The sequence below is a fragment of the Nerophis ophidion genome, linkage group LG20 (genome assembly GCF_033978795.1).
Source record: "Nerophis ophidion isolate RoL-2023_Sa linkage group LG20, RoL_Noph_v1.0, whole genome shotgun sequence".
Taxonomy (NCBI): Eukaryota; Metazoa; Chordata; class Actinopteri; order Syngnathiformes; family Syngnathidae; genus Nerophis; species Nerophis ophidion.
In genome coordinates this window covers 8,863,913-8,883,542 of record NC_084630.1, presented here as the reverse complement: position 1 = coordinate 8,883,542, position 19,630 = coordinate 8,863,913, and the positions used below count along the sequence as shown (strand labels likewise).

At 42.6% G+C, this 19,630-nt stretch overlaps 1 protein-coding gene across 2 annotated transcripts in view; it reads right to left on the bottom strand.

Annotated features, from left to right (window-relative positions):
- Window positions 1–3,266: 3,266 nt before the first annotated feature.
- LOC133538701 (alpha-2A adrenergic receptor-like) overlaps window positions 3,267–19,630 on the bottom strand; it is a 21,305-nt gene continuing 4,941 nt past the window's right edge. The window contains exons 2-3 of one of the 2 annotated variants that reach the window (XM_061880417.1): window positions 12,996–13,636; window positions 3,267–12,926 (exon numbers count right to left, since the gene is read on the bottom strand). In XM_061880417.1, the coding sequence (XP_061736401.1) occupies window positions 12,323–12,926; window positions 12,996–13,531 (1,140 nt within the window). In that variant the 5' untranslated portion in view covers window positions 13,532–13,636 and the 3' untranslated portion in view covers window positions 3,267–12,322. Of the gene's footprint in view, window positions 13,637–19,630 lie in introns of both variants that reach the window. The other variant, XM_061880416.1, reaches the window with a different exon arrangement.

The window sequence follows — 19,630 nt, the reverse complement described above, 5'->3', positions numbered from 1 at the left end:
CTATAACTTTCGTGCCAGACTTTTTCTGTTTGTTGGATACTGTCGTTACTGCCACAAGTGGTAAAAAAGTGTATTACAACTGAATACTGCTGCGGCCCATACGGCCTTTGCCCAACAATGGGCCCCAGCCCTATGGTTAAGAAACACTGGTCTATTTAACTGGTGGCCTGCAAGTCCAGTACCAAAAACTTGACTCACTTTTTTTGCCGCAGATTCTTAAAAACAGCTCTTGTAAGTCTGACAAAATAAATACACCAAAATCCAATGTCTACTGTAGAGGACGACGATTATCAGGAATATACAAAATAAGACTAATAGTAAAAGGAGAAGTCCGGACACCTAGTCCCAAATTTTCTGGAAATGTGGTCCCCAAAACAACTTAGTTGAATAGGCTTAGTCGAGAGCTTGGGGACCACTCATATATTACATAATCTTACTCTGTATTACATTTAACTCAGGTTGTTTAGAAATATTTTTTACGAATCAAATACACTGCATAAGAAATTACTCATAAAAAACTGACGAATAAATGTACATAAAATTATTTTGTGCTAAAAAACTCATTTAATTATCAATTTGTTTTTAACTAAACTGTCAATGTAATAAAAATGCAAACACAAATACAGATTCTCTACTTTAGTCATATTTTTTGCGCTTAAAAACTTCTCTATAACTTTCGCGCCAGACTTTTTCTGTTTGTTGGATATTGTCATTACTGCCACAAGTGGTAAAAAAGTGTATTACAACTGAATTCTGCTGCGGTCCAAACAACCCTCAAGGGGGCGCTCTTGGCCAACAATGGGCCCCAGCCCTATGGTTAAGAAACACTGGTCTATTTAACTGGTGGCTTGTGAGTCCAGTACCAAAAACTTGTGAGGGACTCACTTTTTTTGCGCTAGAGTCTTAAAAACAACTCTTGTAAGTCTGACAAAATAAATACACCAAAATCCAATGTCTACTGTAGAGGACGACGATTTTCAGGAATATACAAAATAAGACTAATAGTAAAAGGAGAAGTCCCGACACCTGGTTCCAAGTTTTCTGGAAATGTGGTCCCCAAAACAACTTAGTTGAATTGACTTGGTCGAGAGCTCGGGCACTACATAATCTTACCCTGTATTACATTTAAATCAGGTTGTTTAGAAATATTATTTACGAATACACTGCATAAGAAATGACTAATAAAAACTGACAAATAAATGTACATACAATTATTTTGTGCAAAATAAACTCATTTAATTATCAATTTGTTTTAACTAAACTGTCAATGTAATAAAAATGCAAACAAAAATACACATTCTCTACTTTAGTCATATTTTTTGCGCTTTAAAAACTTCTCTATAACTTTAGCGACAGACTTTTTCTGTTTGTTGGATATTGTCATTACTGCCACAAGTGGTAAAAATCTGTATTACAACTGAATACTGCTGCGGTCCATACGGCCCTCAAGGGGGCGCTCTTGGCCAACAATGGGCCCCAGCCCCATGGTTAAGAAACACTGGTCTATTTAACTGGTGGCCTGCGAGTCCAGTACCAAAAACTTGTGAGAGACTCACTTTTTTTGCGGCAGATTCTTAAAAACAGCTCTTGTAAGTCTGACAAAATAAATACACCAAAATCCAATGTCTACTGTAGAGGACGACGATTTTAAGGAATATACAAAATAAGACTAATAGTAAAAGGAGAAGTCCGGACACCTGGTCCCAAGTTTTTTGGAAATGTGGTCCCCAAAACAACTTAGTTGAATAGGCTTGGTCGAGAGCTCGGGCACTACATAATCTTACCCTGTATTACATTTAAATCAGGTTGTTTAGAAATATTATTTACGAATACACTGCATAAGAAATGACTCATAAAAACTGACAAATAAATGTACATACAATTATTTTGTGCAAAATAAACTCATTTAATTATCAATTTGTTTTAACTAAACTGTCAATGTAATAAAAATGCAAACAAAAATACAGATTCTCTACTTTAGTCATATTTTTTTGCGCTTTAAAAAACTTCTCTAACTTTAGCGACAGACTTTTTCTGTTTGTTGGATATTGTCATTACTGCCACAAGTGGTAAAAATGTGTATTACAACTGAATACTGCTGCGGTCCATACGGCCCTCAAGGGGGCGCTCTTGGCCAACAATGGGCCCCAGCCCCATGGTTAAGAAACATTGGTCTATTTAACTGGTGGCCTGCGAGTCCAGTACCAAAAACTTGTGAGAGACTCACTTTTTTTGCGGCAGATTCTTAAAAACAGCTCTTGTAAGTCTGACAAAATAAATACACCAAAATCCAATGTCTACTGTAGAGGACGACGATTTTAAGGAATATACAAAATAAGACTAATAGTAAAAGGAGAAGTCCGGACACCTGGTCCCAAGTTTTTTGGAAATGTGGTCCCCAAAACAACTTAGTTGAATAGGCTTGGTCGAGAGCTTGGGGACCACTCAAATATTACCCTGTGTTACATTTAAATCGGGTTGTTTAGAAATATTATTTACGAATACACTGCATAAGAAATGACTCATAAATAACTGACAAAAAATAAATGTACATACAATTACGTTGTACTAAAATAAACTCATTTAATTATCAATTTTTTTTTTTTTTAACTAAACTGTCAATGAAATAAAAATGCAAACGAAAATACAGATTCACCACTTTAGTCATATTTTTTTGCGCTTAAGAAACTTCTTTATCCAGACTGCCACAAGTTGTCAAAAAGTGTATTACAAGTAAGTACCGCCGAGGGCCTTACGAACCACAGCTGAGAAACATATTTTTTGGGCACTCGTTAAGAAACACTGAATGAAACAACAACACTGTTGATTGTGTAGCGTACATGTAGGAGGAAGGCACATCGATCCATAAATAGGTGGTGATGATACCAAGGGTAGTATCAGTATATGATCGATGTGTATATATTCACAAAATATTTATGTTTGAAAACTGAGAATATTTACCTAAACACAGGAGGACTATGAGAGCAAAAATGATTTAAATGAATAATAAATAGTAGTTTGTGTACTATTTGAATGGTTTGATCCACAAATTACACAAAATAAATAATTAGGAATTAGTTAAAATAGTGTTGATATTAGTAAACTCTCAATAGCATTAATAAATTAAATAAAAATCTCAGCCGGTTTTATTCGTGGATGATCGGTATCGGAATCGGCAGCATAACAACATGGGAACATTTGTAGATAAAATAATGTCTTCCATTTCTGCAGTTTTTCCTCCGTTCAAATAAATTCACATCACCATATTGATAATACAATCTGCTCTGGATATGGGTTTTTATTTTCCCCCGTATTTTGATCACCATTGTTAACACCATTGCAACCAATGTTCATATTGTACAAAATGGCACAATTCAGTATCCATGACAATAATGAGGCGGAAGTGAAATAAGAGAAATGCCATCCACCTAATTATATATATAAAAAAAAAAATCAAAAAACAAAAAAAAAAACATCAATGTACAAATACAATTACTGCTGAGTGTTATTGGGCTCCGTGTTGAAGCTGTCAGAGATAGTTTTTTTGGTTTTTTTTTTTTCAAATTCAAAGAAATGGAGCTAATGGCGCGTGTGAAGCTCGTTTTGTAAAAGCCTCTCCGACTGTGGCATGAAACGTGGCGGGATGGGGGGGTGGAGGTGGGTACCCCCACCCTGCGATGTTTGAGGGGATGCAGCATTTCAAGGCATGACACAAAGTAATATACTGTCATAGTGAGCATCATTTCAAAAAAAAAAAAAAAAAGAAAATCATATTTGCAACTCCATGTACAGTGGACATTTCTCCCGTCCAAAGGCAAAACCCAGTAACTCAATTTTGGTCAAAACTGAGCTGATAAACTTTTTTGGTTTGTTTTGTTTTTTGTTCCAGTACTTGTATTGGACTCGGGTGTGCATGTAATAAGTGTCCTGATCCGATATTGATGTCGGACGTGGGGCCGTTATCGGATTATGTCAACTTGCATCTAAAAGCTCCGATACAAGCACTCCCGTCCAAAGGCAAAACCCAGTAACTAAATTTTGGTCAAAACTGAGCTGATAAAAATTTTGGAGTTCCTAGGTGATATGCTTTACATTAGTGTATGCGATATTGTAACTTGTTCCGTAAGTAAGCTGTTACCTAGCAACTACCACATAACCGCGTAGATACAACAGAAAACCCTAGTATCTCAAGGGACCCATCGGAGCTTCTTTGTCAGTCGCCTTATTGTCGTTAATGAGACATTTGCACGAATGGGGGCCGACGGTCAACCTGATTATGTGATATTATGGCACGAGGGGATATTTGGAAGATTGGCCCAGGACGTTGCGAGCACCTTCATTAAATGTATTGTTCTTGATTCTTCCCCTTGCATACTCTTTTGGGCAGATAACTGTGGAGGTCAAAATAAAAACTGGACGCAGAATGTGCAAACGCAGAATGGGGCCCACCCGAGATTGTGATAAAATATCTGGAGAAAGGGCACACGTTCATGAGAGCAGATTCAATCCATGGCTCAATCGGCAAGAAAATGAAAGTTCAAGAAAACATCTATACCTTTGATGACTTTGTAGATCTTTGTAAGACAGCATCAAGATAGATTGGTTTTCCTTTGTTTTCTCAAAATCAGCTAGAAGTGAGTTACTAGGTTTTGCCTTTGGACGGGAGACATGAAGTTTGGAGCTCTTTAGCAACTGACTGTATTTGCACTATGCACTTCAGCATCCGCTGACCCCTCTGTGCCAGTATACGTGGCCTACCACTTGGTGGCTGAGTTGCTGTTGTTCCCAAACTCTTCCATTTTCTTATAATAAAGCCGACAGGGAATCAACACCTCCAAGTCCGAGTCCGTGGTTCGACGTTGCGAGCACCTTCATTAAATGTATTGTTCTTGATTCTTCCCCTTGCATACTCTTTTGGGCGGATAACTGTGGAGGTCAAAATAAAAACTGGACGCAGAATGGGGCCCACCCGAGATTGTGATAAAATATCTGGAGAAAGGGCACACGTTCATGAGAGCAGATTCAATCCATGGCTCAATCGGCAAGAAAATGAAAGCTGAAGAAAACATCTATACCTTTGATGACTTTGTAGATCTTTTGTAAGACAGCATCAAGATAGATTGGTTTTCCTTTGTTTTCTGAAAAAAAACAGCTAGAAGTGAGTTACTAGGTTTTGCCTTTGGATGGGAGATGTGTTGTTGCTCTATTTCAGGGGTCGGCAACCTTTACCACTCAAAGAGCCATTTTGACCCGTTTCACAAAGTAAAGAAAACAATGGGAGCCACATGATGAAATAATACTGCATACAGAGTTTTTTTCTGCTTTGTGCTATGTATAAACCAAGGGTCTCAGACCCTTAATATGAAAATGAAATGTTAGTGCGGCCCGCGAATTTTATATGAATGCCACTCGACCGCGTCACACCTGCCGACCCTCCCAATTTTCCCGGGAGACTTCCAAATTTCAGAGTAATTATTCTCTCAAATGTCCGCTGGTGTTTACCCATTTAACAAAAATAAGGGCGTACACTACCGCTAGCGCCCTCAACAGCTTGTAAAAATAGCTTGCCAGCCCAAAGAATTATTTTACCAGGCTGTTGCAGACACACGTAAGAGACTGCAAGGCGTGCTTATTCAACAGCCATACAGGTCACACTGAGGATGGCCGTTTAAACAACTTTAGCACGCTTACTAATATGCGCCACACTGTGAACCCACACCAAACAAGAATGACAAACACATTTCAGGAGAACATCCACACTATAACTTTCTCTTCTATGTCCCACTCTCCCCTTGTGGAGGGGGTCCGGTCCGATCCAGTGGCCATGTACTGCTTGCCTGTGTATCGGCTGGGGACATCTCTGCGCTGCTGATCCGCCTCCGCTTGGGATGGTTTCCTGCTGGCTCCGCTGTGAACGGGACTCTCGCTGCTGTGTTGGATCCGCTTTGGACTGGACTCTCGCGACTGTGTTGGATCCATTATGGATTGAACTTTCACAGTATCATGTTGGACCCGCTCGACATCCATTGCTTTCCTCCTCTCCAAGGTTCTCATAGTCATCATTGTCACCGACGTCCCACTGGGTGTGAGTTTTCCTTGCCCTTATGTGGGCCTACCGAGGATGTCCTAGTGGTTTGTGCAGCCCTTTGAGACACTAGTGATTTAGGGCTATATAAGTAAACATTGATTGATTGATTGATTGATAACCCAACATAAACACGACAGAACAAATACCCAGAATACCCAGCTACCACCAACCCCGCCACCCCTCCGTGCGTCGGTTGAGGTGGGCGGTGTTGGGTTGGTGGTAGCTGGGTATTCTGGGTATTTGTTCTGTCGTGTTTATGTTGGGTTATAGTGCGGATGTTCTCCTGAAATGTGATAATCATTCTTGTTTGGTGTGGGTTCACAGTGTGGCGCATATTAGTAAGAGTGCCAAAGTTGTTTACATCACAGCCCTCAGTGTGACCTGTATGGCTGATGAACAAGTATGCGCTCAGATAGAGGTCGCATCCAAAATGTGACGGAGATAGCATGGTGAAAATTCTGGTGTGATGACATGTAGAGAAAGTTTTAAGAGGCATTGGCATCACGGCACGCCCTCAAAGGTGATGTCTGGGTGAAAATCGAAAAATGTTTACACGGGCGATTTCTGATAGAGACACTAAAATTTGGAACTCTACCGGATTTCCCTGGGCGGTCGGCAGGTATGCGGCTGAGCCACATCAGAGTGGTCGAAGAGCCGCGGGTTGCCGACCCCTGCTCTTTTTCTACTCCATCCATTTTCTACCGCTTGTCCCCTTTGGGGTGGCGGGGGGTGCTGGAGCCTATCTCAGCTGCATTCGGGCGGTACGCGGGGTACACCCTGTCAGGTTATTATGCAGTACAGGCCGAAAGTTTGGATACATCTTCTCATTCAATGCATTTTCTTTATTTTCATGACTATTTACATTGTAGATTGTCACTGAAGGCATCAAAACTATGACACCTGTGAAGTGAAAACCATTTCAGGTGACTACCTCTTGAAGCTCATGGAGAGAATGCCAAGAGTGTGCAAAGCAGTAATCAGAGCAAACGGTGGCTATTTTGAAGAAACTAAAATATAAAACATGTTTTCAGTTATAGAGCTGGTCCACAGTTCCACGACCAGGATTAGGGTTAGGGTTAACCCTAACCCTAACGGCAGGGTTCTTGAGGGTGCATGGGAGTTTGCCCAACCAGTCTACATGTGCTTTGTGGACTTGGAGAAGGCATTCGACCGTGTCCCTCGGGAAGTCCTGTGGGGAGTGCTCAGAGAGTATGGGGTATCGGACTGTCTTATTGTGGCGGTCCGCTCCCTGTATGATCAGTGCCAGAGCTTGGTCCGCATTGCCGGCAGTAAGTCGGACACGTTTCCAGTGAGGGTTGGACTCCGCCAAGGCTGTCCTTTGTCACCGATTCTGTTCATAACTTTTATGGACAGAATTTCTAGGCGCAGTCAAGGCGTTGAGGGGTTCCGGTTTGGTGGCCGCGGGATTAGGTCTCTGCTTTTTGCAGATGATGTGGTCCTGATGGCTTCATCTGACCGGGATCTTCAGCTCTCACTGGATCGGTTTGCAGCCGAGTGTGAAGCGGCCGGAATGAGAATCAGCACCTCCAAGTCCGAGTCCATGGTTCTCTCCCGGAAAAGGGTGGAGTGCCATCTCCGGGTTGGGGTGGAGACCCTGCCCCAAGTGGAGGAGTTCAAGTACCTAGGAGTCTTGTTCACGAGTGGGGGAAGAGTGGATCGTGAGATCGACAGGCGGATCGGTGCGGCGTCTTCAGTAATGCGGACGTTGTACCGATCCGTTGTGGTGAAGAAGGAGCTGAGCCGGAAGGCAAAGCTCTCAATTTACCGGTCGATCTACGTTCCCATCCTCACCTATGGTCATGAGCTTTGGGTCATGACCGAAAGGATAAGATCACGGGTACAAGCGGCCGAAATGAGTTTGGGGCTCTCCCTTAGAGATAGGGTGAGAAGCTCTGCCATCTGGGAGGAACTCAAAGTAAAGCCGCTGCTCCTTCACATCGAGAGGAGCCAGATGAGGTGGTTCGGGCATCTGGTCAGGATGCCACCCGAACGCCTCCCTAGGGAGGTGTTTAGGGCACGTCCAACCGGTAGGAGGCCACGGCGAAGACCCAGGACACGTTGGGAAGACTATGTCTCCCGGCTGGCCTGGGAACGCCTCGGGATCCTCCGGGAAGAGCTAGACGAAGTGGCTGGGGAGAGGGAAGTCTGGGTTTCCCTGCTTAGGCTGCTGCCCCCGCGACCCGACCTCGGATAAGCGGAAGAAGATGTTTTACCTTTTTTTGTTAAGTACATAACTCCACATGTGTTCATTCATAGTGTTGATGCCTTCAGTGACAATCTACAATGTAAGTAGTCATGAAAATAAAGAAAACGCATTGAATGAGGAGAAGGTGTGTCCAAACTTTTGGCCTGTACTGTTATGTGAAAGATTAATGTCCACTGCAGAAGACGTCGGTCCTCAGGGTGTCCCATTTTTTTTTAAGTGTCTCCATCGTCATGACGATTGCTATTAGCTGTCCTTCACCTGGAGTGTGTTGACCAGCTGTAATTCTTAAAGGGGTCATATTATGCAACTTTTCTTACTCGTTGGTACCTATTTTTATGTTTTTGGTATCCTCTTTAGTCCTGCATTTTTTTTTTTTTTTACTTTATGTCAAAATTATTGAAATGTTTTTTCCCCCTTTTTTGGGGGGGGGGTAATTAGTATTTAGCCTGAGTTCCATCAGCAGATATCTCGGTAAAGATTTATCCGAAAACCTGCACGAGTGCGCCATTTTTATTTTTTGCAGTTGTAGCCCTAACAAAAACAGACAGCTGTACTCAAGACGGCATTGAATCGTGGAGACGGTTTCGACAATTCCTGGCAACGGTGGGTAGAATGAAGCTGTAAGTCCAGTCACCGTAGATCAGGGGTGTCAATCTCATTTTAGATCGGGGGGCCACAAGGAGAAAAAAAATCTACTCCCAAGTGGTCCGGACTGGTAAAATCACGGCACGATAACTCCAAAATAAAGACAACTTCAGATCTTTGTTTAAAAATACAACAAGCACACTCTGAAAATGTACAAATCATAATCTTTTTGGTTGTTTTTTTTTTACACTTAGTATTCTATCTTTATTTGTCGTTATTTATATTTTCCGAATAAATTACGTGATAATGTTCATCGGTCAACTCATTGGTGTTAATTTTCAATCTATCAAGATTAATTACAGGATGTTATTTATGTAGTTTGATCAGTTTCCTCGACTGATGTACGAACATCGCGTGTTTTGTTTTGTACATATGAAGAAGAATTGCTATTGTGACATCTAGTGGACACATTTAGAACAGCGTTTTTTTTTTTTCATTCAAAAATTTCAGGTTAATTTTTATACATTTAGCAAACTCATTCCGCGGGCCGGTAAAACCTGTTCGTATGTTTGACACCCCTGCCATAGATGAAAACACGTGTAATAATACGTTAGCGACGTAGCATTGTTAGCTCAACCGGCCTCCAAGTAGATGAGATATAAACAGACTACTTATATTGTAATCTTTCGGCATGGACGCACATAGTCCTTTCAAAATGGACAATATAATAACACTTAACCTGTATACTTGAAGCTTTATGGACGGAAATTAACATCAAACATTCCAGATGCCTTTATCGTCTCGGTTCTGATGCTCCTTCGCTTACTTTTAGCCTTCTGTTACGTGACAGACTGAGTGCTAAAATAAAAAATACAAAAAGTTTATAGTTTTAGCTTATATTTGTCGGTAGTGTGCAGCTAACAACAGCATCCTTTGTAAGTGAGCTACTGTGTGGAACAATTTCCCTTGTGGACCAATAAAGTTTGTCTAAGTCGAAGGAAGGGGGCGTGGCCTGGAGGAGGGCTTTGGCACTTAAATAAGACCGCCCACAACACGGCTCATTTGAAAGGGTGTCAGAAAGTGGCTTCAAGATCGTCTGTAAAATCGATGCGGTACGTGTTATGTAGACCAGCGGTCCCCAACCTTTTTGTAGCTGCGAACCGGTCAATGCTTGATAAGTTGTCCCGCGGTTAAGGTTAGAGTTATGAAAAAGGGAGTTTTTTTGGGGGGTTGGTGCACTAATTGTAAGTGTATCTTGTGTTTCTTAAGTTGATTTAAGTACAAACCCCGTTTCCATATGAGTTGGGAAATTGTGTTCGATGTAAATATAAACAGAATACAATGATTTGCAAATCCTTTTCAACCCATATTCAGTTGAATATGCTACAAAGACAACATATTTGATGTTCAAACTGATAAACATTTTTTCTGTTGTTGCAAATAATCATTAACTTAAGAATTTGATGCCTGCAACACGTGACAAAGAAGTTGGGAAAGGTGGCAATAAATACTGATAAAGTTGGGGAATGCTCATCAAACACTTATATGGAACATCCCACAGGTGTGCAGGCTAATCGGGAACCGTTGGGTGCCATGATTGGGTATAAAAGCAGCTTACCATAAATGCCAAGTAATTCAAAAACAAGGATGGGGCGCAAGTCACCAATTTGTAAGCTAATTGTCGAATAGTTTTTGAGCAACATTTCTCAAAAAGCTATTGCAAGGAATTTAGGGATTTTACCATCTACGGTCCGTGAAATCATCAAAAAGTTCAGAGAATCTGGAGAAAACACTGCACGTAAGCGATGATATTACGGACTTTTGATCCCTCAGGCCGTACTGCATCAAAAACCGACATCGGTGTGTAAAGGATATCATCATATGGGCTCAGGAACACTTCATAAAACCACTGTCAGTAACTACAGTTGGTCGCTACATCTGTAAGTGCAAGTTAAAACTCTACTATGCAAAGCAAAAGCCATTTATCAACAACATCCAGAAATGCCGCCGGCTTCTCCGGGCCCGAGATCATCTAAGATGGACCGATACGAAGTGGAAAGGTGTTCTGTGGTCTGACGAGTCCACATCTCAAATTATATTTGGAAAAAGAGGACGTGTGTCCTCCAGAACAAAGAGGAAAATAACCATCCAAATTGTTGTAGGCGCAAAGTTCAAAAGCCAGCATCTGTGATGGTGTGGGGGTGTATTAGTGCCCAAGGCATGGCTAACTTACACATCTGTGAAGGCACCATTAATGCTGAAAGGTACATACAGGTTTTGGAACAACATATGTTGTCATCCAAGCAACGTTATCATGGACGCTCCTGCTTATTTCAGCAAGACAAGTGTTACAACAGCCTGGCTTCGTAGTAAAAGAGTGTGGGTACTTTCCTGGCCCACCTGCAGTCCGGACCTGTCTCCCATGGAAAATGTGCAGCGCATTATGAAGCGTAAAATGTTGAACGGCTGAAGCTCCACATAAAACAAGAATGGTAAAGAATTCCACTTTCAAAGCTTCAATAATTAGTTTCCTCAGTTCCCAAACGTTTATTGTGAATTGTGAATTATATATATATAGCGCTTTTCTCTAATGACTCAAAGCACTTTACATAGTGAAACCCATTATCTAAGTTACATTTAAACCAGTGTGGGTGTCACTGGGAGCAGGTGGGTAAAGTGTCTTGCCCAAGGACACAACGGCAGTGACTAGGATGGCAGACGCGGGGATCGAACCTGGAACCCTCAAGTTGCTAGCACGGTCGCTCTACCAACCGAGCTATATTATTGAGTGTTGTTAAAAGAAAAGGGTGATGTAACACAGTGGTGAACATGTCCTTTCCCAACTACTTTGGCACGTGTTGCAGCTATTAAATTCTAAGTTAATTATTAGTTGCAAAAAAAAAAATAAGTTTCTGAGTTTGAACATCAAATATCTTGTCTTTGTAGTGCATTCAACTGAATATGGGTTGAAAAGGATTTGCAAATCATTGTATTCCGTTTATATTTACATCTAACACAATTTCCCAACTCATATGGAAACTGGATTTGTATGACTGTTTGATGGCATTTTAACTGTAAAATATAATATAATATATTTGCATTATGTTGATTTAATTTAAAAAAATAAATAAAATAAATTAATAAAAAATTATTACCAATCAAACCACGGCCTGGTGGTTGGGGACCACTGATGTAGACCACAAGGAACTGTTCTAGATATTGATTAAAAATCATAAGACCCCTTTCAAAAAAAACATGACTGGGACTTTTGTTTTATCTCAAAGTGTGGCCCAAAATACTGACCGGCCGAGAAGTCCAAAGATTGACTCAACGCTACGCCGACGCTCTCCAAGCAAGTCCCACCCGGATCACACGCATATGAAAGATGTGCAGATACCAGTATTTACAAGCGCGGCGGTCCGTCAGCCGTATCGTCTCATGTCCCTCCTGCAGAGGATCTTCTTGAAGGACCTGCGGAAGTCGTTGTTGAAGATGGTGTAGATGATGGGGTTGAGCGCGCTGTTGCAATAGCCGAACCAGAAGAAGAACTTGAAGAGGGTGTCCGGCACGGGGCAGGACTCGCACAGGGTCTGCAGCATGTACGTGAAGAAGAAGGGGAACCAGCAGATGACGAAGACGCCGATGACCACCGCCAGGACGAAGGTGAAGCGCTTCTCCCGGTTCTGCCGCCCCTTCCAGCGACTTCCCTTGGTGCTCTTCTTCTGCACTTCGCCGTCTCCCGGTTTGATTTTGCTCCTCCCCTTGGCCGCCTTCTTCTTCATGGAGCAGGGGTTTTTGACTTTGTGGTCGGAGGAGGACGACTCCTCTATGTCCACGCCGTTGACCTCGCCCTCTTTGCCGCCGACTCCTTCCTTCAGCTCGATGTCCTGCTGCTCCTTCAGCTTCTCGGCCTCGCCTGCAGCCGAGCCGTTCTCCTTCTGGTTCGAAGGCGCCATGGGCGACTTCTCCCTCCGCTTCCTGTCCCCCGGTGGCGCCCGTGTCCTCTTTTTGGCGATCTGGTAGATCCTGACGTAGACCAGCACCATGATTACGCAGGGGACGAAGAAGGAGCCGATGCAGGAGGAGATGACGTACCACTTGTCGTTATTGATCTTGCAAACCGGGTCCGCCTTGCTCTCCTCCTTCTCCATGGTGATGAGAGGCGGGAAGGAGATGACGGCCGCGATCACCCAAACGATGAAGATGATGCACTTGATGCGGCGCGGCGTCCTCTTCAGGTTGTACTCGATAGCCTGCGTGATGGACCAGTAGCGGTCCAGGCTGATGGCGCAGAGGTGCGCGATGGAGGCGGTGCAGAAAAGAACGTCGAGCGCCAGATAGATCTCACACCACACCTCGCCAAAGTACCAATATCCCATCAGCTCGTTGGCCAGGGAGAAGGGCATCACCAGGGTGGCCACCAGTATGTCCGCCGAGGCCAGAGACACCAGGAAGAGGTTCTGCGGCGCCCTCAGGGCCCGGCTGGTGAACACCGCTATCACCACCAGTACGTTTCCAAAGACCGTCAGCAGGATCATGACGCCCACCAGCACGCTGAGCGGCAAGGAGATGTGCAGGCTCAAGGGGGCGACCCCGGGGAGCGTCTGGTTGGTGGCGTTGTCAAACCCCATGGAGCCGGGTGGTCCCACTTCCTGTCTTAACGTCCATTAAAACCCACGAGGGTGAGGCACTCGGCTGCAGAGGATATTAATCGCTCCTCATGGCGCACTTAATCTCTGAAAATATGAAGAGAAACAAAATCGCTGTTTAATGACCTTATATTCAATCAATCGATTATTTATATAGCCCTAAATCACTAGTGTCTCAACGACATCCTCAGGGCAAGGAAAACTCACACCCAGTGGGACGTCGGTGACAATGATGACTATGAGACCCCTTAGAGAGGACCGCATATGTGGGCAAACCCGACCCTCTATGGCAGGGGTCGGCAACCTTCACCATTCAAAGAGCCTTTTTGACCCGTTTCACAAAATAAAGAAGACAATGGGAGCCGCAACCTCTCTCACTATTGTCTGCTGATGGTCACCCAGACGACAATAATAAGGGCGTGCTATGAAGCCGTTGCCTTTGACGCCTTCTACAACATGTACACACATCTTGCCAGCCTAGTAACATGTTGTACGTGGCTTTCGCTGACGCACGTACACTACTGCAAGGCATATAGTCAACAGCCATACAGGTTACACTGAAGGTTGTGGTAGAAACAACTTTAACACTCTTACTAATATGCGCCACACTGTGAACCCACACCAACACATTTCGGGAGAACATCCTGACAGTAACACAACATAAATGCAACATAACAATTACTCAGAATCCCAAGCATCCATGACTCTTGCAGGGCCCTCCGTGTGTTGTGGTTTAAAATATAGCCTGGTAATGTCATGGATGCTTGGGATTCTGGGTAATTGCTATGTTGTGTTCATGTTGGGTTACCGTGAGGCTGTTCTCCCGAAATGTGTTTGTCATTCTTGTTTGATGTGGGTTCACAGTGTGGCGCATCTTAGTAAGAGTGTTAAAGTTGTTTATATTGCAACCTTCAGTGTAACTTGTATGGCTGTTGACTATATGCCTTGCAATCTCGTACGTGTGACGATAGAAGCATCGAGATGCATGCGTCCGGCCGGCACGCAGATAGCAAGGTGCAAAGGCGGGCGATGACATGTTGTAGAGGACGTTAAAAGTAAAGCCATCACGGTTATTGTAGTCTGAGTGAAAATCCGAGAATGTTAGCCCAAACACCCCCCCCCCCCCTCTCCCCACCGCCCCCTCCGTGTGTTGTGGTTTAAAATATAGCCTGGTAATGTCATGGATGCTTGGGATTCTGGGTAATTGCTATGTTGTGTTTATGTTACCATGAGGATGTTCTCCCGAAATGTTTGTCATTCTTGTTTGGTGTGGGTTCACAGTGTGGCGCATATTAGTAAGAGTGTTAAAGTTGTTTATATCACAACCTTCAGTGTAACTTGTATGGCTGTTGACTATATGCCTTGCAATCTCGTACGTGTGACGATAGAAGCATCGAGATGCATGCGTCCGGCCGGCACGCAGACAGCAAGGTGTAAAGGCGGGCGATGACATGTTGTAGAGGACATTAAAAGTAAAGCCATCACGGTTACTGTAGTCTGAGTGAAAATCCGAGAATGTTAGCCCAAACACCCCCCCTCTCTCCCCACCGCCCCCTCCGTGTGTTGTGGTTTAAAATATAGCCTGGTAATGTCATGGATACTTGGGATTCTGGGTAATTGCTATGTTGCGTTTATGTTGGGTTACCGTGAGGATGTTCTCCCGAAATGTGTTTGTCATTCTTGTTTGGTGTGGGTTCACAGTGTGGCGCATCTTAGTAAGAGTGTTAAAGTTGTTTCTATCACAACCTTCAGTGTAACTTGTATGGCTGTTGACTAAATGCCTTGCAATCTCGTACGTGTGACGATAGAAGCATCGAGATGCATGCGTCCGGCCGGCACGCAGACAGCAAGGTGCAAAGGCGGGCGATGACATGTTGTAGAGGACGTTAAAAGTAAAGCCATCACGGTTACTGTAGTCTGAGTGAAAATACAGTGTGACCTGTATGGCTGTTGCATTGCATCCTTGTGTGTGTGTGTGTGTGTGTGTGTGTGTGTGTGTGTGAGTGTGTGTAAAAACCACATATGTCATGTAAATAGGTGACACGCTGTTTCTACGTAGGAAAAGCGGATGTGACGAAAGGTTTTAGTGGACGCTTGAGGCAGTGCCTTTAAGGCACGCCCCCAATATTGTTGTCCAGGTGGGAATCGGGAGAAATTTGGGAGAATGGTTGCCCCATGGTTATTTTCTGGAGGGGCACTGAAATTTGGGAGTCTCCTTGGAAAATCAGGGGGTGAGGGTTAGCAAGTATGAGTATTAGCGGTGAATGCGGTGTTACAGCGACACCGCCGCTGTATAACACCGGCGGGCCAGCTCCAATGTTAATTTGATATTGCCTCAAGGGCCAAATGAAAATTTGGCCCGCGGGCCAGAGTTTGACACCCATGGTTTAAGACATTCCGTGCCCATCAGTACATCACTGACTTTCTATGTCTCTACTCTTTAGGGCGCAGCCTCCGGTCTTCAGGCCAGGGTCTTCTAAAGCAGTGGTCCTCAAATGGGGGGACGCGTACCCCTGGGGGTACTTGAAGGTATGCCAAATGGTGCGTGAGATTTTTTTTTTTTAAATATTCTAAAAATAGCAAAAAATTTAAATATCCTTTATAAATATATTTATTGAATAATACTTCAACAAAATATGAATGTAAGTTCATAAACTGTGAAAAGAAATGCAACAATGCAATATTCAGTGTTGACAGGTGGATTTGTTGTGGACATGTTCCATAAATATTGATGTTTAAGATTTCATTTTTTGTGAAGAAATGTTTAGGATTAAGTTCATGAATCCAGATGGATCTCTATTACAATCCCCAAAGAGGGCACTTTAAGTTGATGATTACTTCTATGTGTAGAAATCTTTATTTATAATAGACTCACTTGTTTATTTTTAAACAAGTTTTTAGTTATTTTTATATCTTTTTTTCCAAATAGTTTAAGAAAGACCACTACAAATGAGCAATATTTTGCACTGTTATACACTTTAATAAATCAGAAACTGATGACCTAGTGCTGTATTTTACTTCTTGATCAAAAATGCTTTGCTCTGATTAGGAAGTACTTGAATTAAAAAAAAAATTCCCAGGGGGTACATCACTGAAAAAAGGTTGACAACCACTAACAGTGCAAAATATTGCTCATTTGTAGTGGTCTTTCTTGAACTATTAGGAAAAAAAGATATAAAAATAACTAAATACTTGTTGAAAAATAAACAAGTGATTCAATTTTAAATAAAGATTTCTACACATAGAAGTAATTATCCACTTAAAGTGCCCTCTTTGGGGATTGTAATTGCGTTCAAAGGACTCCGGCTTATTAGTGATTCCTAAAGCCCAAAAAAAGTCTGCGGGCTATAGAGCGTTTTCCGTTCGGGCTCCAGTACTCTGGAATGCCCTCCCGGTAACAGTTCGAGATGCTACCTCAGTAGAAGCATTTAAGTCTCACCTTAAAACTCCTTTGTATACTCTAGCCTTTAGATAGACCTCCTTTTTAGACCAGTTGATCTGCCGCTTCTTTTCTTTTTCTCCTATGCCCCCCCCTCCCTTGTGGAGGGGGTCGGGTCCGATGACCATGGATGAAGTACTGGCTGTCCAGAGTCGAGACCCAGGATGGACCGCTCGCCTGTGTATCGGTTGGGGACATCTCTACGCTGCTGATCCGCCTCCGCTTGGGATGGTTTCCTGTGGACGGGACTCTCGTTGCTTTCTTGGATCCGCTTTGAACTGAACTCTCGCGGCTGTGTTGGATCCACTATGGATTGAACTTTCACAGTATCATGTTAGACCTGCTCGACATCCATTGCTTTCGGTCCCCTAGGGGGGGGGGGGTTGCCCACATTTGAGGTCCTCTCCAAGGTTTCTCATAGTCAGCATAGTCACTGGCGTCCCACTGGCTATAAATAAACATTGATTGATTGATTGATTGATTGATTGATTGATTAATAGAGATCCATCTGGATTCATGAACCTTAATTCTAAACATTTCGTCACAAAAAAATTAATCTTTAACATCAATATTTATGGAACATGTCCACACAAAAATCTAGCTGTCAACACTGAATATTGCATTGTTGCATTTCTTTTCACAGTTTATGAACTTACATTCATATTTTGTAGAAGTATTATTATATAAATATATTTAGAAAGGATTTTTGAATTGTTGCTATTTTTAGAATATTTAAAAAAAAATCTCACGTACCCCTTGGCAATATTTATGGGACATGTCCACAAAAAATCTAGCTGTCAACACTGAATATTGCATTGTTGCATTTCTTTTCACAGTTTATGAACTTACATTCATATTTTGTTGAAGTATTATTCAATAAATATATTTATAAAGGATTTTTGAATTGTTGCTATTTTTAGAATATTTAAAAAAAAAATCTCACGTACCCCTGGGCATACCTTCAAGTACCCCCAGGGGTACGCGTACCCCCATTTGAGAACCACTAGTATAGAGGAACTTGGACCACTGTAAACACAATAGCGGATCCTTGCATTGACATTTTAACCTTGCTAGCAAACATAGAACACAAAAGGTCCAAACGTGGGATTTGCATAACTGAAGCACTCTTCCAGGACCTATAACCAGGCAGGAACAAGGCCTTGATACAACTTTTGGTTATATATACAGTTTGGACACACCTTCAACTCTTTCAATCAATCAATCAATCAATCAATGTTTACTTATATAGCCCTAAATCACTAGTGTCTCAAAGGGCTGCACGAACCACTACGACATCCTCGGTAGGCCCACATAAGGGCAAGGAAAACTCACACCCAGTGGGACTTCGGTGACAATGATGACTATGAGAACCTTGGAGAGGAGGAACGCAATGGATGTCGAGCGGGTGTAACATGATACTGTGAAAGTTCAATCCACAATGGATCCAACACAGTCGCGAGAGTCCAGTCCAAAGCGGATCCAACACAGCAGCGAGAGTCCCGTTCACAGCGGAGCCGGCAGGAAACCATCCCAGGCGGAGGCGGATCAGCATCGCAGAGATGTCCCCAGCCGATACACAGGCAAGCAGTACATGGCCACCGGATCGGACCCCCTCCACAAGGGAGAGTGGGACATAGAAGAAAAAGAAAAGAAACGGCAGATCAACTGGTCTAAAAAGGGAGTCTATTTAAGGGCTAGAGTATACAAATAAGTTTTAAGGTGAGACTTAAATGCTTCTACTGAGGTGGCATCTCGAACTGTTACCGGGAGGGCATTCCAGAGTACTGGAGCCCGAACGGAAAACGCTCTATAGCCCGCAGACTTTTTTTGGGCTTTGGGATTATTATTTTCAAGCAATTCACACTACAAATTGGTAGCGGCATAACCTGGAGGGTCTCCAGCAACAGTGAACTGTGGTGGGCTTTCAATGGGTTTTCTTTGTTTTCATGACTGTTTACATTGTAGATTGTCACTGAAGGCCTCACGCCTATGAATGAACACATGTGGAGTTATGTACTTAACAAAAAAAAAGGTAGAATAACTGAAAACATGTTTTATATTGTAGTTTCTTCAAAATAGCCATTTGTTTCGATTACTGCTTTGCACACTCTTGGCATCGTCTCAATGAGCTTCAAGCGCACCTGTGAAGAGAAAACCATTTAAGGTGACTACCTCTTGAAGCTCATCGAGAGAATGCCAAGAGTGTGCGAAAAAGTAATCAGAGGAAAGGCTGGATATTTTTGAAGAAACTATAATATAAAATATGATTTCAGTTATTTCACCTTCTCAATCGTCAAATAACGTCACAACCTGACATTGAATAAACGTTGTCAAAAAGCATGTAGTATTTTGTATTGTAGAATATTGGAAATGAACACATTTCAATAGTCAAATCAACGTCAAACCCCGACATTGATTAAACGTTGTCAAAAAACATTAGGTTTGAGTTGCTCAGAGTCAAGACCTAATTCTAGTTTTCAACGTTGTTTTAATGTCTTGTGCCTGCTGGGATAAATCTTCTTTTTGGCAGTTAGTTTTATTTTGCCATGCGATTTACCATATTTTCCGGACTATGGAGCACCCACAACATTTTTAAAAGAAAAAATATTTTTACATACGTATATTAGTTGCAGCCGCAGATA